The sequence below is a fragment of the Gouania willdenowi genome, chromosome 10, assembly GCF_900634775.1.
Source record: "Gouania willdenowi chromosome 10, fGouWil2.1, whole genome shotgun sequence".
NCBI classification, from domain to species: Eukaryota; Metazoa; Chordata; class Actinopteri; order Blenniiformes; family Gobiesocidae; genus Gouania; species Gouania willdenowi.
The window spans coordinates 27,119,173-27,142,016 of NC_041053.1; the positions used below are offsets into that span (position 1 = coordinate 27,119,173).

A 22,844-nucleotide genomic window follows, 5' to 3' on the forward strand; every position below is an offset into this window, starting at 1 on the left:
GACAGTGGAACATGTAATTATAAACTGTCAGAAATAAATAGATATCTTACAAAATAATTCAGAAAATAAAGGATAGAGGATTTGATTTTCTTAGACAAACTAAGCTGATTGTGAGGATATAAGTTTTTTTTTATTATTTATTTATTTATTTTTTTTTTTACACATTTTTTTTTTACAGAAAGTAGAACATGTTAGATATTCTGATCCACACTCCATACCAGCAGGTGGCGGACATGTACCAATTTGTTGTTTGCCAACCGCAATAAAACCCTGAGGAAGAAGAAGAAGAAGAAGAGTAACAAGCAGCATGATATCAAACAGGTGAGCACACCTTAGCGTCTGCGAGTTCGGTGCTCCGAGGGCCCTATCTGTACTGTTGAGCGCTAAATGTGAGTAATATTCTTTTTAAACATTCAAACCCAATGGTATTAATGTACTTGTTAAACTTACTGTTGCCCTGTCACTGGGTTAGGGTATGTATGGAGTTTGCATTGAGGGGGATATGATGCTCTCATGATGCTCCCTGGGTGTCACGGTCTGACTTTACTCCGTACTGAGATTATAACCCTAATATAATCCAATAAACAAATAAATCACGTGTCCGTTCACTTTAAAAACAGAAATTATTATTATTATTTTTTAGCAAAAATAAAGTTTCCGGTAGTGCGCCTGAACAATCTCAGTACGAAGCGCTCTCAGTACATGACACCAGGTTTCCAAGTGTGAAAGGTACATATTGTCTTGCTTATTCCTTATTAAGTGTAGACATTCAGGGGCTAACTGGTGTTTTTTGTTTTTTTCAATACATTTGGCCGCTGCTGCTCAATAAGCTCTTGCCCAGTCGTGTCCAAAATAAACTCTCAATTTGCCCCGATCATGTCCAAAATAGCTCTCAGTTTACCCTGAATAACTGAATAAAGTGGGGTTTAGCCTATTAGTTTGGTTAATCTTTTCTAACGTTTGGGTTTGTTTTTGGTTGATTTACTAACCTTAAGTTTGTTAGTATTTTAGTTTTCTAAACTGTTTGGCAAAGTTGGTGTTTAAATTTTTATTATATTTTTGTGTCAAGCTTTTAAAACATTTCATGAAATGAATGTTATATTTTTAATGTTGTTATTGAAGATGAATAAAATAATATATATATATATATATATATATATATATATATATATATATATATATATATATATATATATATTTTGCTACCAGTCTTGCCTCTGTTCATTTTCTTGCCAGACTATTGCAGTGATATTTAATACACGAAAAAGTAACCCCTGCCTTCCCTCTGGTTACATAGTGGCATTTTCGACAAATTTCTGGCGAACGTGGCTGAGTGTGGCATGGTTTTGTATTTTTGGTATATTGGAGAGCTTTTAAGTTGAATAAATAAATAAAATTCAAGAAATTGGGAGCTTAATTGGGCAGTAGTTGGCTCGCCGTGGGACGTGGTCCAAGGCCTTTGGCTGCCAACATCCATTCCATTAATCATGGCGGAAGAACTACAGCAGCTCCGGGACCGGGTCCGCGAGTTGGAGACTGAGAAGAACCAGAAACAACAGGAGTGGGATGCCACCAAGGCAAGTCCTAGTCAAAGAGGAGCAGAAAACACTGGTACTATGGGCCGCATCATCTACCTGCCTCGAGAAAGAAAGTGCCCCATGTTTCGAGGAAATCACAGTATTGGGATTGATGAGTGGCTTGAGGAAATCCGTACAAGCATGCGTGTTAGGCATGTTGGACTGGCAGATCAGCCTGGGTTTGTTTATCATCATCTAGAGGGTGAAGCGTGGGATGAGATCAAGTACAGAACTGTTGGAGAACGTGAGAACCCTGAGTCTGTTATCAAAAATTTAAAAGAACTATATGGGTGTCAGAAACCTTGCATGGAAGAAGATTATTTTTTTTCCAGAAGACAGTTAGAGGGGGAAACTTTTCAAGAATTTTCATATGCATTCTTTTGTCTAATGGAAAAAGTGGTTGCCAATGCTTGCTATAGAATGACAAATTCACCAACATTGTTGCGTGATCAGTTTGTTGAAAATGTCAATAATCCTAATTTACGCACATTGCTCAAGCGTTTAATCCGGGAAAATCCAAACTACACACTGCTTGATGTCTAGTCAGAGGCCATTAAGTGGGAGCGTGAGGGAGGGGTTGTTGAGAGTAACGCAAATTTCCATTCTGTGCTGCTCAAAGCACAAATCCATGCTCCCCTTGGCCACCGACTTGCGTCCAAACCCCATCAGGTGCTCGCAATCGACTTCACACTGTTTGAACCAGCTAGCGACAGAAGAGAGGCGGTGCTGATCATGATGGACGTATTTTCCAGGTTCACGCAGGTTATACCTACCCACGACCAGAAGGCAGCAATAGTTGCAAAAATGTTTGTCCGAGAGTGGTTCTACTGTTTTAGCATCCCAACACGAATACACTCAGACCAAGGAACAAACTGTGAGAGTGCATTGGTCCAATAGCTGCGTGCATTGTATGGGGTCCAGAAGAGCCGCACTACCCCCTACCATCCGCAGGGTAATGGCCAGTGTGAGCGGTTCAGTCTCTACACCAACTGCTCCGCACACTTCCCCCAAAAGAATAGCAAGATTGGCCTAATCACCTCCCACAACTGCTGTTCAACATTAACGCTACCTCCCATCATTCCACTGGTGGACGCGCCTCACTGCTTTGGAGCCAGGTGTATTCACGTGACACCACGGGATCCCGCAATAAGACATCAACAAACGGCTTACTTTGATTATCCGACGTGGAAGAACTGTTTGTCTGGCCAGATATCCAAGTTCCGCTTCTAACATGAGTAAGTTCTTCTGCCGCTTCTTCTTCTTCTTTGTGGGTGTGTTATGGCGGTGACCAATCTAACTCTGTTTTCTTCCTCATTTTACATCCCCTACACCCAATGTAGTTTATTCAACGAGTGTTGTGGTTTCCCATGGCCATGAAGGCATCATTGTTACGTGCAGCTTTCTCTGCCAATGTTCGTCTTTGTTTACATGTGTTCTGCGTGTTGATTGGCTGGGAGGCTGGAAAAGGGTGGGCGTAAGCGGAGAATGGGAGAACATTTGGTTCCAACGGGTGTTGAGGAGATAAATGATGGAGGAAGGTGGTTCATTTTGTGTTTTGTTTATTTTGGCTTCGGCGGGCCGGATTAAAAAGACCAACGGGCCGGATGTGGCCTGCGGGCCGTAGTTTCCCCACCTATGCCCTAAACGTAGCACCATGCACTTTAACTGAATAAAGTGAGGTTTAGCTTATAAGTTTGGTTAGGTTAATCTAAGTTTTGTTGGTGTTTAAAGTTTCATTATATTTTTGTGTCAAGCTTTTAAAACATTTCATGAACTAAAAGTAATTTTAATATTGTAGTTGAAGATTAATAAAAGAATATATATATATGTATTGCTACCACTCGTGCCTCTGTTCATATTATTGCTAGACTACTGCAGTGATATTTAATGCATAAAAGGGAACCCCGGCCTTCCCTCTGGGTTCACATTCATGTTCTAATCAAAATAATTTTCATCATTATTAGCATTTTTAACGAGAAATAATCATAAAACCTCATATTTGTAATGTTTTCATTTGCTAATTTTCCAGTTTCTCCTTCGCAATTACCCCCTGTAGTGCCATCGCGTACCCCTAAGGGTACATGTTGAGAATCCCTGGTATAAAAGAAGGGTTATTTACTGGTCTGTCTTTGGGACCGAGTGTGAGGTTTTTGGTGGTTGGAATAAAAATAGAATACAACAGTTTTTAACAACAAACTTATAATAGTTATAAACTATTTTGAAAATAAAAGCTGTAACAATAAAATGTAATTGATTATTGGTTCTGTACACCATGGACTGGTGCCCTGTTCAGGGTGTACTCCTGCCCACAGGCAATAGCATCATATGCCTGCAACCCTGAACAGAAAAAAAAAAACAGGCCAGAAAAGCATTTGAAAAAGAATTAATTCATGAATATAAGCGAGTAATTATTGAAACATAGGTTACTTATATCAAAGCACAATAACATCGAAAACATTAAACTTCTGAAAAATGCACCTACGCTTTTATTTGTGCAGTCGGCACTCTGCTGCATCAATCCCCTTCAAAATAAAAGCACAGTCTTTTGTGTATGTATTTATTTGGGATGGGCACAAAGCACGACCTGTACTTTTGGATCCCGACCTACTAGTTGAGAACCTCTGCTTTGAACTATATTACAGTATTATTGGCAGACGTGAAAGTAATGATTACTTATGACTGTGTTGTTTTTATGGGTACTTGTACATTTTCCAAATCAGTAATTATACTTGTACTTCAGTACATTTTAAAAGAAGTAACGTAATTAATTACATTTATACACCCAATTGTTACTGAGTTAAAAAAAAAATAAATAAAAATTTTGTTTCATGGTCTCATTGAACATAATCCATATGTTCTTAGCGGTGCCATTTCTGATCAACGCTCTGCCACTTTCTTGGGTTCAGGTTGGGGTTTCTACCTATTATGTTGTTACCCATGCACATGGCACATTTGGCATGGAACTGTTTTAGAGTTTATAAATTTAGCTATACTTAAAGCCTGAGAATTTTTTTGATATTTTGAATTGAATGTATTGGTGTTTTTTTTAATTGTACAATTTGACAAACCTTTGATTTTATACAGATGTCTTTGTGAAAGATAAATTCTGTTCAAACTCTGTAATATTTCCTTTCTTCCTTTTTAAAGTTTATACATGAGATTTAGTGTATGCAAGGGAACCGTGGCAAGATTTATGACCAAAAATAAACGTGGGGGGTGAAAGTAACAAGCAGCTTTTACTTTTAGTACTATTTAATTGAGCTACTTTTTACTTGAGTACAATTACAACCAAGTAACAGTACTTCTACTTGAGTAGGATATATCAGTGCTTTACACCTCTGAAAAACATTAAACTTCTGTAAAAAGGAACTTATTATTTTATTTGTTCAGTCAGCACTCTACTGCATCAATCCCCTTCAAAATAAAAGCACAGTCTTTAGTGCGTGAATGTATGTTTTTATTTATTTAGGACAGGCACAATGCACGACCTGTACTTTTGGATCCTGACCTACTAGTTTAGAACCTCTGCTTTAAACTATACTACAGGATTATTGGTTGATTTGCCAGCTGACTTGTTGAGGACATGCCTGGGTGTGTGTGTGTGTGGGTCCAGTCCAGGTCAGGGGTCACTAACCTTTTTGAAACTGTGAGCTACATCATAGGTACTGAATAGTCCGAAGTTCACGATTTTAGAGGGTAAGATAATAAGGAAAGCTAACAGCAACTTAAAAAGGTAAGAAATGTTTAAGTATCAACATGCAACACTTTCTTTCTTCTAATTTATGCAATTGTTTCATTTTCATTACATTTCATAGAAAATTACCATCTTCCTATTTTCCTAGCTACTAAAAAACTACTTTTAACTAATAGTATAACATAATGTCATTGTAAAATGTAACAAATATGTCATATTTTACAAAAATCCACCTTGTGTTTTTAAAGATATATCTTATATAACCAATACACCCACTCTGCAACACTTAAAACATTTGTCACAATGTTTCAGTGAGAATAAACATTAATTTAATACTTGATCACGTGCAGCAGTATTTAACTCTGAGTGCTAACTACATCTATGTATTTATCGTTGTGAGTCTGAATCCTGTAAAGTTAAGCAGATTATAGTAGTAGTGACAAGAAACAAAGTATTTGTACTTTGTTACTGTTCTTTAGTAGTTTTTTTTCTGGTATCTACTTTACTTGAGCATTTATTTTTTTGGGCAACTTTTTACTTTTACTCCTTCCTTTTTAAAACAAACATCTGTACTTTCTACTCCTTACATTTTAAAAATGAACTTGTTACTTTTAAGACCTTCGAAGGTGATGCCACGATGTAAAAAAGATGCAAAATTTTGGTAATTTGAGCTTTTTTTCTGTGAGGCAGGTCCCTTAGTTTTATGGTTAACATTTTAAACTCAAAGCTGCTCTGGGTTTTTATTGAGCATTTGCAGTTTTTTTTTTTTTTTCTTGACACATTTTAATTAGGGGGCCAAGCCCGCGGGGCCAGGGAACCTACATGTGCGGTTCCTAGGACCAGCGGTGCTAGGAACCCTATTGTAATCGTTCCGATTATTATTACAAATTGTATTATGTGTGAAATTATCCAGATATTCAGAGGTTATATTAAATTGGTTTAACTTGTTTCCATGTGCTTATACCAGTATTCTAAAATATATGGAATTTGTTCATTTAGAAACCCTGTCTAATTACTGAAGGGGCATTTGTTTTACTTTTTATGTTTTTACTTAAGTACGTTTAGTAGCATGTACTTTTTTACTTTTACTTAAGTTAGGGAGCAACTTCAATATTTAAACTCTTACCAGAGTATGTTTTTATTCAAGTATCTATGCTTTTATTTCTGTACTGAAGACTAGTACTTTTGCCACCTCTGGATTTTAGATGGAGTTCATGGTGACTAGAGCCCTTGAGGGCACCTCACATGGTCCATGCGGGCTACCTGGGGCCCGCGGGCACCGTGTTGGTGACCAGTGGTCCAGGTAGCCTCTAAACTTCCTCATCCTCGTGGTTCTGCGCCCATTCACAGGATTTCGCAGCGTTAGTCATCGCGGTGTGTGCGTCCGCCTGTAGATCTACTCCGACACTGGTTTAACGGACCGTGAGGTGCGTGATCCTGTCCTGTCGCTCCCCCCGCAGAGGTGTTCCTACAGCTGGTCACATGCCGGCTGAGGCCGAGGAGGAGGGACGGTGACGGCAAGGCGCCCGGGTCATTTGGGTGTTTGCGCAGGACGCGACGAGCCGACGCCGCTGACCGGGACCGGTGATGTTTGCTCACGTAAGACATTTTACGGGGGGCACGGAAGGAGGGCGCGCGCTCAGCAGATAAGCCTGTGTCCGTTTGGTCCTCTCCGTGTCTGCTTGTCTTTGTGTTGTTCACGGATGTACAGGAGTGGCGCTCTTCACACTGGAATAAAGTGGCTGTGATACTGCGTGTGCGTGGAGTGCGCATCGTGTCCTGCGTTTCCATCACAGAGCCTCTGCGCCCACCCATGCGATGCTGGCCTATTAGCTGAGGAGAGACAGAGACAGAGGAGAGCATCAGCCCGGATCCGAGAGAGAAGAGGAGGAGGAGGCCAATTTACGAGTCTTGTTTTTTCAGGAATTGGGCAGTGCGAGGGGGGAGGTGGTCGGTGAAGGAGAATGCAGCAGTGCCGGATCTGAGCATGCAGAAGCGGGCCGTGTCCGGGTCCTAGGCTGCCGTGTCCCAGCAGCCTGTATGGGGAAAGCCGCGGCGGACGCAGATGGCACGGACACTTCCACTCGGTCTGCCGCTCTCTGCCGCCGCGCCGCCGTCTCTCTCTCCCAGATCTCCCCGCCGCCCAGCAGCACTGCAGCACTGCACAGGCTGAAGGCATGAGGCTTGATCCAGTGCATTTCTCCATGCTGGTCATCGGGGTCTCCTTCGCCTGTTACGCCCCGAGTCTTAACTCCCTCCAGGACCAGGCGTACCGGTCCGCCGTAGTCATCGAGGGCGAGGTGCGGTCGTCCCCGGTGAACGTGTCGTCCCGGGAGCCCTACAGTGTGAATGTCAAAGTGCTGGACGTGTGGCCCGTCAACAGCGGCGGCCTGGAGCGGGAGCAGCTCGTCACCGTCGGGGACTTCGGCTCCGAGGCTCCGTGCACCCCGGTGGAGAAGGACCACAGATACATCTTTTTCATGGACCCTACTGCCGAGCCGCTGGTTTTTAAGGCTTCCTACGCACCGGTGGACGCAAGCGAGCCGGAGCTGAAGAAGGATGTGGAGCGGGTGCTGTGCGACAAGTGCGGTAAGTTCACAGAGAGACCCCCATCCATCGATCCTCTGCTGTATACCCGGCTAGAGCCCCTGGAGCTGCACCATCACACCATTTCATCTCCTCTTTGTGGGGTCTCAAGGTGCAACACAGTGTCACACTCAGTGCATGTGTGTTTTATTGCAATTCTTTATTCCCACATGTATATGGTCGCTCAGCTCCAGTGTTAAATGTCAAACCTGCTGCTTTACATCAGCTGTTGTGGTTGGAGAGCAGTCAGTGCAGAGTGGACTGCAGTGACAGGATGTGGGTGGTGGTGTCTGTGCAGACTAGCTCTGAACCTGTTGTCAGTTCCCAACATTTGTTCATGCAGGAAAAGCACTGAGAACCATTGCTACATCCCAGTCTTAGATGAGACATTTGTTTATTTTAGTTGCAGGCTGAGAAACCAAAAAGTAATTGATACCTATGAAAGGGCTTTTTCTGAAAAGCATTAGTTCATGCCACAATATACTGTATACAGGTTTCTCCGCTTACCTATTCAGTGATTAGAATACAAGATTCTGACCAAAACTGTCAGAAATTAGTCAAATGTAGACACTAAAACGTCTTATAGGGAGTTTGGTTGATGTATTTTACATGTTACCCAGGAGAACATTGACTAAATTACTTGAAGCAATTTTGCATGAATCTTTTTCTGTGTTGTACCCCATGATACCACTTTGTGGGGACGTGTCACTGCTAAAGTCAGTTGCAGATGCTTTCTTCTTCTTCCGCACACAAAGGGTACATCTCAGCTTTCACGCTTTTCTTTGTTCTATGAGTTCCAGATTCTGTCAATGAAGGATTTATTTTTTTATTTTTGTCTGGAGGAAATTAAAAAAGTGTTTAGTTTTGACAGACTCCAACTCAAAAAGTCTTGACAAAAGGTTTCTCTCAGTCTTTAAGATGACAGCAGGGTTTTCTATTTTTACTTTGGTGACCTGCTAAAATGATACAGTCATTTATTTATGACAGCGCAGTGGCAGTTACTCTGAACACAGGAGTTTTTTTCTACCATGCAGGGGAAAGCTCAGGAGAGGAGATACCCACTTATGGGGTGATTCATCCTGACTTTAACACACGCACACACATACACGCTTAAATCTCCCTAATTTCCAGAGACATAATATTTGCTAAGCCATTCCACTCTCAGTTCACATGGCTTTCTTGAGCTGACGCGGGGCACAAGTCTTAAAGAGATCTTACGATACATCTTTTTTCCTCCATAACCTGGAAAATGTGACTAAAGGTTAAAAAAAGAGTGCAAACAAAATGTATAACATGTGATTTCTCAGAGCTTTTTGACCACGCAGGTTGGAATTCATTGTTCCCTCAAATAAACTTTGTGTATAGGTTTTACCTTAAACCACCTTGTGGCAAGTCTTATTCTCTGTTAATGGAGCTTGGCACATATCATAGACTTTGCTTGTTAGATCATAACAGTGTGACCGTGTGTGCACATGGCAGAAAGTCAGTTATTACGCTAGAAAATGAGGATCCTTTCTCATCTTGTACCTTGTCTTGCTGTCAGAACAGGGCCCTTAAATGCCCTGTTCCCGGTCCTTACATTGACCTAGAGTAGCTATAGCTACTAGTTAATGCATTTGTGTCATCTGCAGTGCTTAGTAAAGCTTTTCTATTCTTATATATGATGAATACATCTCGATATCTAAAAGAAAAATGGAAATAGTTAATTTGAGCTCCTAATCTGAATGGTGTAGACAGTGGAAGAATCACAAATCACACAAACTGCTTCAGTTTTCTACCACAATCTACAAAAACAAAAGTATTTCAGAAAATTCCCTCCTCTCCATGATTTTATGATCATACATTCCGACCCTAAGCATCTCCTCAGCTGTAGCTTCACACACTGTTTTAATTCACTCTTATCAGTTAAAATATTTCAAAGTGAATGCGCTATGTAGGAGTGGGCGATATAGGAAAAGTTTCATGTCATGATTTCTATTTTTTGCAAAATCACAATAACAATTTATTCACTTCTTTTGAGGTGGTTTACCAGTAACACGAATCATATATCTATCTACGTCAAATCATAGCGCTAAACAGAAAAAAAAATATATAAAACAAAATTTAAGATAAGTTACTTTTCCTACCTTTTAAAAATGTTATTTTTAACAAAATTGTTCCAAGTACAATTAACATGAAACAAAATGTTAACATGCAAACTTCTGGTTCTTTTAGTCACACAGTCTTTTTCTTGTGCTTAACTCAAAATGAAAAACACAACATTAAAGTAAGGTGCACACTTGCTACATTATAAGGCAGCATATAACATTATACTGTTTTTAATGTATTTCACTGTTTTTATTGTAAAGTGTCCTTGGGTGGCCTGAAAGGCGCTTTTTAAATAAAATGAATGATTATTATTATTATTATTATTATAAGTCTAGTGACTCATATTTTTCTGTACGAGGTGGCTTTTTTTCTGACAGATCTGTAACCCAACCCTATAGTAGGCATTAAGGTATTTGCAGTATGTCCAAGCCTGTCAGTACCGAGGTTCCCATCTGGCTCGAGTAGGGTCTATTACTGAGGTAGAGTTTCTTTTAGGGCCCATCTCCTCATTTTTGCTTTCATTAGTGGCTCTAGTTAAGGATCAAAAGGGGAGGCGGGCAAACAAACTATGACACAGCCTAAAGCTCGCTCTGATTGGTTCATTAGTGTGTCTGTAGTACCAACATGAAGCCGACTAGCAAAGAAAAAATCCTCCATGATCGTTATATTGCTTTGAAAGTCAGTGGGAGACTTAATTCTCAGATTGAAGAAACCTGTTTGCAGGTCTGTGGTAAACTAGTTTTAAGGTGGTTCAATAGCAAAACAACTGAACAATTTTTACAATAGCCAATCAAACTTGGAAATATCTACTTTTGAAGAGATTTTCCATTTTCTATCAACGCAATGCTATTCAAGCAGCACCGCTAGCCTCAGGCTCTGGATCTATATTTTCAATACTGGGCTCTAGAGAAAGGTGTTGTTGGGTTTTAGTGAGATGTAATAATCAAAGCTTATACCAGCAAAAAGTTCCTCCTAGATTCTGTTACAGTCAGTTGAAATACGCGGTATAGCTAAGCTAAAACTGATTGTTGGAAAACGGGAAGTGAAAAGACAACTTGTTCTGAATGAAGCTCAAACTTTTAGCGCCCACATCACTTTTTGTTCTTGGAAACTAGGGCTGCAAGGTTTATCAATATCGAATCGCAATCGAGGTTTTGACTACTGCAATACTGTAACTTCAAGAGGCTGAGGCTCTTTTCTTCTGTCTCTGGCGTTTGAGTGATGTTCACCAATCAGAATGGTGGAACCTTGCATTCTCAGATTCAGCTGGAACAGATAAAAGATCTGAGTTTCCAGATCCTAAAGTGTTCAGACGGACGCTCTGTGATTCCTCCAGAAATGGGCGTTGTCCACATTAAATCAAATATTTTTGAAAGTAGAATAATGTGTCTCGTTCTAATGTGCGGCAATTTGAGCAAGAATAAGATGTTTGACAGTCTACAAGTAACATGACTTCCTTCACTCATCATTTTTGCAGTTTATGCATTTAAATGTATCAAATATAAAAATCGCAAATCGAATTGCAATCGCAATATTGGTCTGAAAAAAACTCAATTAGGTGTTTAGTCAAAATTGTGCAGCCGTATTGGAAACTAGTTTAACAAAGTGTAATATTAGCAATGCAAGGGTAGGTTCGAGTCCCTCTGGTGGCCCCCAACTTGTATCTGTCAAGCCCTGCGTTACACTGGCATCTTACGCGGGGGGGGTTACACTGCCCCAATGTCTGCATAACTCCAGTATCCCCTGCGACACTGTACAGGATAAGCAGGTATAGATGACGAGAAGATATGAACAGCTTATATCTGAGTGTTAGTGTATAGTGATTGTCTTTGGTAACAAGGAATAGAGGACTACTGTCAGCAAGTATCTTGAGTCTCGATCTTTAAAAGCTAAAGACCAAGACAAAAACCTTGGTGTTCTGATTGACTCAGATCTGACATTCAGCAGTCAGATCAAATCTATTACAAAAACAGCCTTCTACCACCTAAAGAACATCTCCAGAGTGAAAGGTTTAATGACTCAGAAAGATCAGGAGAAACTGGTCCATGCTTTTATCTCCAGCAGACTGGGCTATTGTAATGGTCTTCTGACAGGAATCCCCCAAAAGAGCATCAAACAGCTACAGCTGGTTCAGAATGCTGGTCTTAACCAGAACAAAGAGGTCAGAGCACATTACTCCAGTTTTTAAGTCTTTACACTGGCTCCCAGTCAGCCTCAGAATAGACTTTAAAGTTCTGCTGCTGGTGTATAAATCTGTGAATGGGTTTGGTCCAGAATACATCAGTGAGATGTTAGTCAGATATGAACCCAGCAGGTCTTTCAGATCTATGGACACAGGTCAGATAGTAGAGCCCAGAGTTCACAGTAAACATGCCGATGCTGCGTTTGTTATGCATCCAATGTGAACATTTTTAAATCAAAGTTAAAAGCATTCTTTTTCTCTACTGCGTATGATTGAGAGATATATTTTTGGTCATGTTTTTGTTGATGATTTAAATGTTTTTACTGATGATTTTAAATGTTTTTGCTGCCGATTTTAATGTTATTAATTTTAAGCTGTTGAATGTTTTCTGTTGCACTTTTTGATCATGAAAGGCACATTGAGTTGCTTTGTGTATGAAATGCGCTATACAAATAAATTTGCCTTGCCTTTAGCTAAAAACTGTTAAAATAACATGACTAAAATGCTACAGATATTATCTGGTTGATGAGTACACACTTTTTTTTTTGATGACAGCTTGGTGTTGTGACGTCTTGAATTTTAGAAAAATAAATGACATCATCTGCTAGTTTACACTGTTGTTGCTTAGACAATAGAGTTCTAGTGTCTGTTAAACATTGGAGCTCACATATAGCAGAAAACATGTTACAAAAAGTTTGACATTATAGAATGTTCAGGCTTTTTTAACATGTTTATTTGGTTAACAAGAAATAATCTTAAACAAAATAATGTAAAACATATTGGTGAATAATCTTGTTAAATCATTTATGAAATTTTATTTGAAATCCAACAAGTTTGATATGGAGTTTGGCCTACCTTTTGTAGGAGTATTTTTGAGTATCTGTACTTCACTTGAGTATTATTTTTGGTATACTTCGTACTTTCACTCCACTACATTTAAAAGACAAATATCTTACTTTTTACTCCACTACATTTCTATGGATACTCTTGTTACTGAGTACTTTTCCTCTTGTCAGCTAATTTTTTTTTTTATTTTATTGCTTCAGTTCCAATATTAAAAAGTTTCTGTTGATCTGCACGTCATACCGATTGTTCCAGTTCTACCAAACCTTTAATACATTATGCTCCTCAGTGCACGAGCAAATCAAAGTGGCAAGTCATGTCTAACAGCTTTTTGTTAATATTACAGGTGTTTTTTGCAAACAAAACAGTTTTATTGTTAAATGCAGCCAAACTATTTGTATAATATTGAGGCTAGTGAACAGCTCTTTGTTTGTTCTGTGAATAATGGTGATTTGGTTGGTTTGATCTGGATTTCTTGAATGTAAACCTAAATGTTATGGTATTTCATCAAATACCACAGTGTTATTCAGTTGAACTACAGTACTATATGAACATTAGGGGTGTGAGAAAAAAAAATCAATTTCACGATAAATCGCAATTTTTTGGGTGCCAATTTTATATCAATTTTTTTTTTCCTGAAATTTAATCAATAACTACTTTGAGACTTCTACACCATAGTTCTAATGAAAAGAAACTTGTTGTACTTTATTTTAAGATGGCAGTGCGTAACACTGCATTTTCTTTTTTCCAGTGAAAATGTGCAAAAACACTAATAAAACATAATAAATAGGTTGTTTTGTAGCAAATAGTTTTGACTCAATTTGTCCTCTGAATGAACAATATCTTATGTTGCACATAAACAGCAATTTCATTTGACATCTCTACGTTTAATTTTTATATTAACTGAGTAGATTATCACAATATATCGCGTCACTGCAATATTGTGTTAATATTGTATCGTGATCCAAGTATTGTGATACGTATCATATTGCAACATCCTTGCCAATACTCACCCCGAGTACACATGTAACAGATTGCCCATCAGTGTTTTCTTATTTGCCATCATGATGATGAAAATTTTGTTGGAGATTTTTAATTACTTTCAACACTTAAGTATGTTGTTTGACAAATACTTACAGTAAGTCCTTTCACTGAAGTGGTATTGTTCACTGAGCTACTTTTACTTGTATTAGAGTACTTTTTGACAATGACTATCTGAACTTTCACTCAAGTAATGAAGATGAGTATTTTGTCCACCTCTGGTTATCAACCAGTTATCTGGAATAGTTTTCATCAGATCAGTTGAAAAATCCTCATTGGTGTTTCAGAAAAGCACTAAATTAAGCAAGTCAAATGTATAACTTGATGTTGGCAGTTTTTTGCTCAAGGTTTTTCTTTTTTTAATATTTTTGACAACAGTTTTACTTGTTTATAGGTCATGGTGATGAAGTATTCACATTTGCATTTTTTTTTTTTTTTTATGGGTGTCCTGTTTGAGCTTTTTCGCTTTTGATACAATATCGGTATCAGGATGAATCATACATACTTTTATTACTCATTTTGTTGTGTTGAATGAAGGTTTGATCAAGTGATGTTACTCAAACAGAGAACAATATAGTCTCCAACAGCTGGTATGAGAAAAAAACTGACCCATTTATTATCAACCATACATAAATTGTAACCATAAACTTAATAATATTATACTATTGAATAAAATAAATGAAAACATCAATTAGAAAAAAATTAACCACAATAAATCATACTGAGACTATCCAAAAACAAATTATGTATGGGTGTGCTAATATCGGAGATTTTAGATACACGCCAATATGATATGATACTTGTTTTTTGACAGATATCAGACCGAAATCGATATAGGATTTTTAACACATTTTGAATACATTTTAAAGACGATCTTTATTTTACAAAACTAGTGCAGTGCCTGTAGGAAGTCTGTATTCATACATGCATGGGGCAGACTATCTATATATACAGTCTGTCCATGCATGTATGAATATATATATATGTGTTTCTGTACTATGTACTGTATGTATGTACTTGTGCAACTGGATGCATTTGTGTGTGTATATTGATATATGTAAAATTTTCTACATAACCTTTTTCCTTTTATAACACTCATAACTTTTTATTTTATCTTATTGTTTTGCACATCACAAATTTAGCTATTTTTTAACGTTTAATCTTTTTGTGTGTACATCGTTCTATGTCACACAGAGAGATAGAGAGAGCCATGTTGAAAGTCATGATGATGTCATTGTCATCAGTTCTACCTCCCCAGTGACACTGTCATCAGTCCCAGCTCTTCATTGATTGGCTCTGGAATGCACGTGACTATGGTCGCGCCGCTCCCGGTGGACAATTTTAGGAAATAATTTATGAACGGTATCATTGCAGTCCAAACAAATCCGACGTTGCACACCTTTGAACCAAGCAGCAGCCATGTTGAAAGTCTCAGCTCAATCTGAGCCTGATTCACAGAGATATTTGAGGAACACAGAGACACACACACAGACAGAGATTCCTTGCTTTATAGATAGACAACATAATTTAAATGCTAGGTGACACTTACAGGATATTCACCATAAAAAAACCAAAACAAATGTTAATATGCAAGTCACAATCAAATTGTAAAAAAAAAACATATTTTCTTTCTACATTCCAGTACTACCTCACATCTCTGCTTTTGTTTAATTTTTTACAAAAGTTTGGACCTGTGAGAATTGGCATTTTAAAGTTGGAAGTAGTGACCTCTTGCTGGGAGAGAAATTATGAGATTGTAAATCTTTTTGCGCCATAAAAGACAGCATAGCATCTTTTCAACACAGAACCAATGTTGATTAAATAGCAGGAGTGGCCAGGATGTTTCTCGCTGGTTATGTTATTGCGTCTAAACAGCATTCCAATAACCTTCCCTGTTTACTGCTTCACTGTGGTAGGAGCCTCAGAGTAAGATAAGGAGCTGTTAGAGAGAGTTTTACATTCAAGTCTTCAACAAATAAAGGAGTCTCAGCAAAAATGCTCTTTGCTTTCATTCATCAATCTTGCCTAATCCACTTAGTTTTCTGATGGTAGTATTTAGGAAAAATATGCCCAGAAATCCCTATTTGATGTCTGAACCAACCCAAGAAATGTCATTTTCTTGATTATGACCTGAAAACATGACATGCAAATCAGATAGGGATATAGATCAGTATGTATAAAGAGAAGATACAGCATAATAAGTAGGGGTAGACCGATATGGATTTTTTTTAGGGCCGATACCGATTTTTTTTTTTTTTTTTTTTTTTTCCCCCATCGGCCTTAGCCAATAACCGATACGGACTACCGATTTTCTTGAGCCATTATTTGGAGCCGATACTACTACATGCTTGCACATATAGCTAAATTATAAAATACACATGTAGACTGTTCATCCTCATGCCCCTTTCAGAAGTTTCTATCTTACATCTCAGAAAGTCTTCAGCATAATGTAGGTCTCCTCTGATCATTTGTGTTGGCATTTCTTTTGAGTTGCATTGACAGGTTCTGCTTAAAATAACTTTATCTGATGCCCAAAAGATGCTTCTGTCACTGATTTTGTATTTAATGCTGCAGAGATTCGGTCTGCTGCTCTCGCTCTGCTTAAACCCTTCTGTCTCCTGAGCTGACGATAGCTGACTGGGTGTGTGGTCCAGCTGTGACTAGTATTCCTGTCTGTTGTTTTGTAGGTAGGTTTTAGAATAATTCTAGCCAATCTAAGGAACTGTAATCAGCTTTTACCTTGGGAATTTTTGACAGTTTGAATTAATTTTTCAAAAATCACCTAAATGTAATTTGCAATCCTGACCAGGAAATCTCCAGAAAATAGTTCAATATTTCAAGATTAGTGTGCATATGCAACAACGCAGAGGAAACTCCTGCAGTTCCAGACACAAAGAGGGCAGCCATCTGCATTAGCTGGTTTGGGTTAGTGAGTAGAAGAAGAGCACTGAGCAGGAAAGAGAATGAACATCCCAAGCTAGTTTGGATGGCAAACCACAGAACACTCATTTAATGACACCTTAAAGGAAAAGGAGAGTGAGGAAAATAATGCACGGACTGCAAAGAGACAAACACCAACATATAAAAGAATGTGGAGTTAGGTCAGAATGAGATCCCCATGACCCTATAGCCATAGAACTATAGCAAAACGCTCAGGATTACCTGAACAAATAATAGTTTTTTGTCTTGCCTTAAAAGTAGAGGGAGTGCTGGGCTTCTGTACTGAAACTGAGACCTGGTTCCATCTGCGAGGAGCCTGATAGCTTAACTTTTAGACTTTTAAGGAACTTCCAGTAAACTGGTCTATTGAGAGTGAAGTGTTCTGGGAAAATAGGACTTTAACAAGTCAGATAATACAGAAAGCCAATGACACCTTGACAATTTCAATGTGTATGTTATGATGAGAAACATCACAAAACAATAATTACAACACAGTTAACCGTTATCATAAAGGCACATAAGATCCAAATCATCACAAAGGACTACAGTCAATATTGTTCCTTTAATTTTCAATTTAAAAGCGTTTAATTCTAGAGTAGTGATAACAAGTTGACAAATACAAAGTTAAATGAACAAAAAGTTTACAAAGTGAAAACAAGTGTTTGCAAAATAACAGTTCTCGACATTAACGCCTGCAACTAGCAAGTTAATGTTGGAGTGTGGCATGCTATCATTACCCTTAACTTCTAACTATCCCAATATGGCAAGTCAAAAAAAAACGTATTCATAGAGCCACTGGGACTGGTTTAACTGGACCGCTGTCTGTTTACTGAGCCAGCTGGCTGCTGCTAGTGGCTGCTGTGTTTCGGGAGCAGCTTGTTTTGCTGATTCGGCCAGTGCAGCCAGGTGATAATCAAAGAGCGCACATTTACGAACTAAAGCAGTTATCCGACGCTTTATGTGACACGGATCACTTTTATATCGTTACTTTTTTCCCTACACCTTAGGACGAGTCTGAGTTAAGAGCATAGCGCACTTCCACAGACTTTCTCTTTTATGCGCTACATTTCTCTCTGTGAACACGGGTTGATGGATGTTGGAAGGGGAGCGTGCACCTCAAGTCACCTCCTAATGCATTCACGATTGATTTCATACTGTTGATGTTTTTGCATAGACTGGGGGTATTGTTAGGTGCACAGCCTGCTGTTGGGGAACTACCGAACTAAATCACTTTGTTTTGTTTGGCTTTCATCTCTGATTGGTTAACCATTTTCGTCAATGACATATAATTGGATTTTCTAAACCAAACATAGTAGATTGGATGCCCTCCTTGTCCTACATGACAAGTTACTTTTGAAAGTTAACGTAGAGCCCCGAATAAATGCAGAATGTACACATTATATCTCTGAACAATTGAGACTGGGATGCTTCAGGTTATGTGAAGTGTTTAATTATTTTCCCATGTAAGTGGGACTGTTGTTTCTTAGCTCAGGTTCACACGAGTGTATACAGCAGCTCGAGGGCAGAACTGCTGTGGAATTGATCTGCAAATCCCAGAATTAGGAGATTTTAGCTCAGGGCAGCACTTCAGATTAATCCTTGCAGAAGGAAAACTTATCTAAGGGCACATCCTCCAACAACAAAGTAGAATGTAGGATTTTTACCTGGTGCTGCTTTCAGAATGGGGTCTACATGGGAGAGATGCTTGTAGACCTGCAGAAACCACTTTGTGTGCTCTGTTCACTTTAGGCTTTGTGCGGCTGATCCTGTGCACGGTGCTGCATGATGCTTAATTTAAACCAGAATCAAAATGTAGATGTAAAATGCTTCTCTAGAGAAATTCACAGGTTGGCTGAGCTCAAGCTCGTTTTGTGTGTGTGTGTGTGTGTGTGTGCACGACTGTGTGTGTGTGTGAGAGAGACCTCTCAGTTGACTGTCTCATCCTTCTCCCTTTTGTTGCATTATCTGTATCTATTTCAGACAGTGTGTGTAGCTTTTGCTTCAGTTTCTCCCTCCCTTCTGTCTCGCTCCCTGTCCTTGTCTCAACAGAGCGTTACACACACACACACACACACACACACACACACAAAAACACACACAAACCGATGGCAGTTAGCTGCTGCTGTTGCTGCTATGCTGCAGATGCCCCAGTGTGCTGTCATTAGCAGAGAGATCTGGGGCTGCTATAAATTATGCACACTGAATAACAGAAGGCTGAGGGTTTTTCCCCTCTGCTGACTGTGTGTGTGTGTGTGTGTGTGGGCTGTGTGTGTGTGTGTGCGCACGCGGAGAGGATGCACATCTATGCTTGACTGGCATCATTGTGATCAGCTTGGTTGAGGCGAGTGTATTAGCAACTCTCAGCTCAGCTCAGCAATCTCATGAATGTCAAACTTTTATTCCTGTCCTTATTTTGTGTGCGTTTGTGTGTCTGTTGCTGGTAAATAATGTATCAGCACTCATCTTTTCTAGCCTGTGTACAAAACTTTGACTTCCTTTTTAAAGGGACCAACCAGTTTGTGAATGAGAGATGTTTTTGTGTAACTCTTCTCACACACACACATGCAGATGTACAGCACTCACCACCCACACGCTCTTGCAGCAGCTGCTGCTGCTACACCCTCCACACTGCATCAAATGTGCCAGTTTCAGACACAAGCTGGTTGATACTCTCTGTGCTTCTCAGCAAAGAATAGTTTATCACACACACGTAAGACATTGATTTTAATGCTGAATATTTAGATATAATACTAAGAACTTCACGGTTGACTTTGCAGATAAAACATTTACCCCTTCATCCTTCATGTATTTTTTATTTTTTTATTTTACCATTTTTAATAAATCCTAAACACTCTGTGCATTTCTGCTATAAGAACCTGTGTGTGCCTTGTTATAAAATGGCTGGCATGTTGTCAAACTGGATGCTCACTACTGTTATGCGAAACTCGCATTTTTACAAGAACTAACATCAGTGAGCCAAGAGACAATATCCTCCGCAAACAGTTAATGAGAAAGAAAAGACTTACAAGCTCTCTGTGGTTCTAGAATAGGCTATCTTTAGCTCAGCATGAGCTATCTTTATCACTCTTTGTTCTAGTGATGTTTGATGGTGACAACAGTGACTTCATCTGTCTTCCAGAAGTCGTTCCCCACCTCGCCAGATATTATCTTTGACATAGTATTATGTGATTGTAGTAGACGCATGCTTTATGTTTGATTGGCTTACACATACCAGCTTCTATATCATTTCCCTACAGTACATTAAAACAGTTCACCACGTAAAGGAGAGTCTGTTTGCAACATGATGTGCAGATTAAATTTATGGAACATTTGAGTGAATTCTGTCAACTTGCTGCTATATTCAAACCTACTTGGGCTGCTTCAATGACTGACTGCTTCTAGGAAATGTTTGGAAACTTTTACATGTACACAACAAAATGCTGAAGATCTTACCTTCAAACATTGTTCTTTGGCAACACTATATTTTATTGTTTTATCTCATTTTCATAAAAAAGTCAGAACACAATTAGAATAATAAACATTCCTGAGGTACTGAACCTAGCAAGCATCGTCAATGCATTCATTAAAAACCTTTGTAATTGGAAAAATAAGATGGGACACATGCACGTAAGTCGGCTGATTTTTTATTTTTTTTGCCTTAATATTGTTGACATATTTTATCTTTAGATAAAACTAGTTTAGCATGGAAATTTATTTTCTGTGACATAGGGCTGGGCGATATGGACCAAAACTCATCTCATATTTCTTCTCAAAATGGCAATATATGATATAAATCTCAATAATTTTATTTCAAATTAAGTATTACCAGAAAGACAATTCAGGGTTAAATGTTCTGATGCAAAATGCCACACAGGCTCATTTATTATTTAACAGTTGCACAATATGTGCCACTTTTGGCTTTTTCTTTTAAAAGGGACAGCATGTGTGAGTGAATTCTGGAGTGTGGCTTACTTGGGGGTAGATCTGGGTTAGAACGCACTCAGTAATCCATCTAACTGTGCTTTTCATGCTGTTCTAAAAAATAGCTAAAGCAGTGACTCATGAAATTTGTATTTTAATACAAATTTACCTATAATATATATATATATATATATATATATATATATAAACACTATTGTAATTTTCCAAAAAGCCAAATTAGGAAACTCGATATATCTTGAATTTCGATATATCGCCCAGCTCTAGCGTGACACGTTTGCTGTATGTGTCTCGACCCCTGCCCCTGAGGCCACGAACCATCCCCTGGTTTGATCGAACCCGGGTTAAGAACCACTGACAGAGTAACTGAACCCAGAGGTTTTGGTGAACATCTGTCTAGCCTGGAAATTTAAAAAAAATGCCTTAATTATGAGCGGGGCTCCTGGAGCATTTAAGACACGTTCAGTCTATACTATAAAATGTCCAAATACCAATCCATGCTATGCTAACTACCTACACAATACTCACTATAACTCTCCATTCACAGTTCTCTCAATCCAACCTACTCACCAGATTGCAAAGTCGACAGGTGCTAGTTTTTTTTTTTTTTTTTTAGGAGGGGCGGGGTCAAAAGTGATGGTCAAAACACCATCGTCAGCCAGTAGCAAAATGTGATCGTAATAGCTGCGTTTCAACCCATAGAGGGCAGTCAGTCTTACATTTTACAACAAAATATGCCAATTTAAAATACATCATGTATACATGTTTTTGAGTCCATTGCTCCACTGTGGGAGGTTGTGGTCGAAGCCACGATATAGTTGTTATATTATTATTCTTTCTTCGGGGTCCTGAAGTACCTCCTCTTCTCTTTCCATTTGAGTTCTCTCCTTTGAGGACTTTTGCCAACAATAATCTTATTTTAAAAAGAACCAGTTTCCATTTAATTTTACAGCTAATGGCTTTAAGATCAGCGCTAAGCAGGAAAGCACTGGGTTGTGCTGTAGATGCAGCACCTGTTAGAACAGAGAGGGGTTCATTAAGCAGTAAGTAAGCAGGTCAGAAAGTCCTAAAGTTAATGTGTAGAAAGTAGAAACAAATAATCGTCTCTCTGTACTCTGGCACAGAGGCTGCTGTGTTTGGTGTCTTTGTAGTGACGTAAATAAGTATTTACCCAAGACATATTTATTTAGCGTTCCGCCCCCCATCCCCCAGACCTATACTGTAACATATTTCACCAAATGTAATACCATAGAGATAAGCTATATTATATTAATTGCATTTTAAAATAAATATTTTAGTTTAAAAAAGCTTTCCAAACCATGCTGGCCCTCTGTGAAGCAGTCAATAAAGCTTAACCTACTTTACATTGTCAGACAGTGTGCGTTGCTGACTTCTTGATCACTGCGTAAGGTCTCCGGCTTTCCTTCATTGTTTTCTGGTAAAGAGAAAACTTCATGTCTCCCTGCGATAATGGGACACTTACAGTATAAAAGATCCAATTTAATCATGTTGGTCCACAGAACATTTTTTTTTCCTAAAGACATTGGTGCTCTTCAGTGTGGTTTGCAAATATATGATAATAAGGAATGTCCATCTCTTGTTTTTGTACGATGTTGAATATATTCAGGTGTTTTTTATAGAGATATTTTGACCCACTTTTAGATGACTTCTTGAGTCTGTTGATATGCAGTGATCAGGAAAAAATGAGTTAATAATTACAGATCATTAATCTTTAAAAAGAAACCCAAATTCTTTAGATTAGTTTTTTTTGTATTAATCAAGGATGTCTCACTGTTTAAAGTCTCCCAAACAGCTGCTTTCTACATGTGAAGCTAATGTGATGCTAACGCACATGGAAACTAATATTCATGAGCAGCTGTTTAATATCATTGGAGGATCATTCATGTGATCACTGATAGTGTTTAAGTCTAGCAAACATAGATGATGTGGGTGG

General features: G+C 38.7%; 1 protein-coding gene across 2 annotated transcripts in view; it reads left to right on the top strand.

Moving 5' to 3' along the window:
* Nucleotides 1-307: 307 nt before the first annotated feature.
* Nucleotides 308-22,844, top strand: part of nrg2b (neuregulin 2b) — a 71,732-nt gene continuing 49,195 nt past the window's right edge. For both annotated transcript variants that reach the window (XM_028459976.1, XM_028459977.1), the window contains exons 1-2: nucleotides 308-389; nucleotides 6,622-7,860. In XM_028459976.1, coding sequence (XP_028315777.1) covers nucleotides 7,449-7,860 — 412 coding nt within the window. In that variant the 5' untranslated portion in view covers nucleotides 308-389; nucleotides 6,622-7,448. The remainder of the gene's footprint in view (nucleotides 390-6,621; nucleotides 7,861-22,844) is intronic.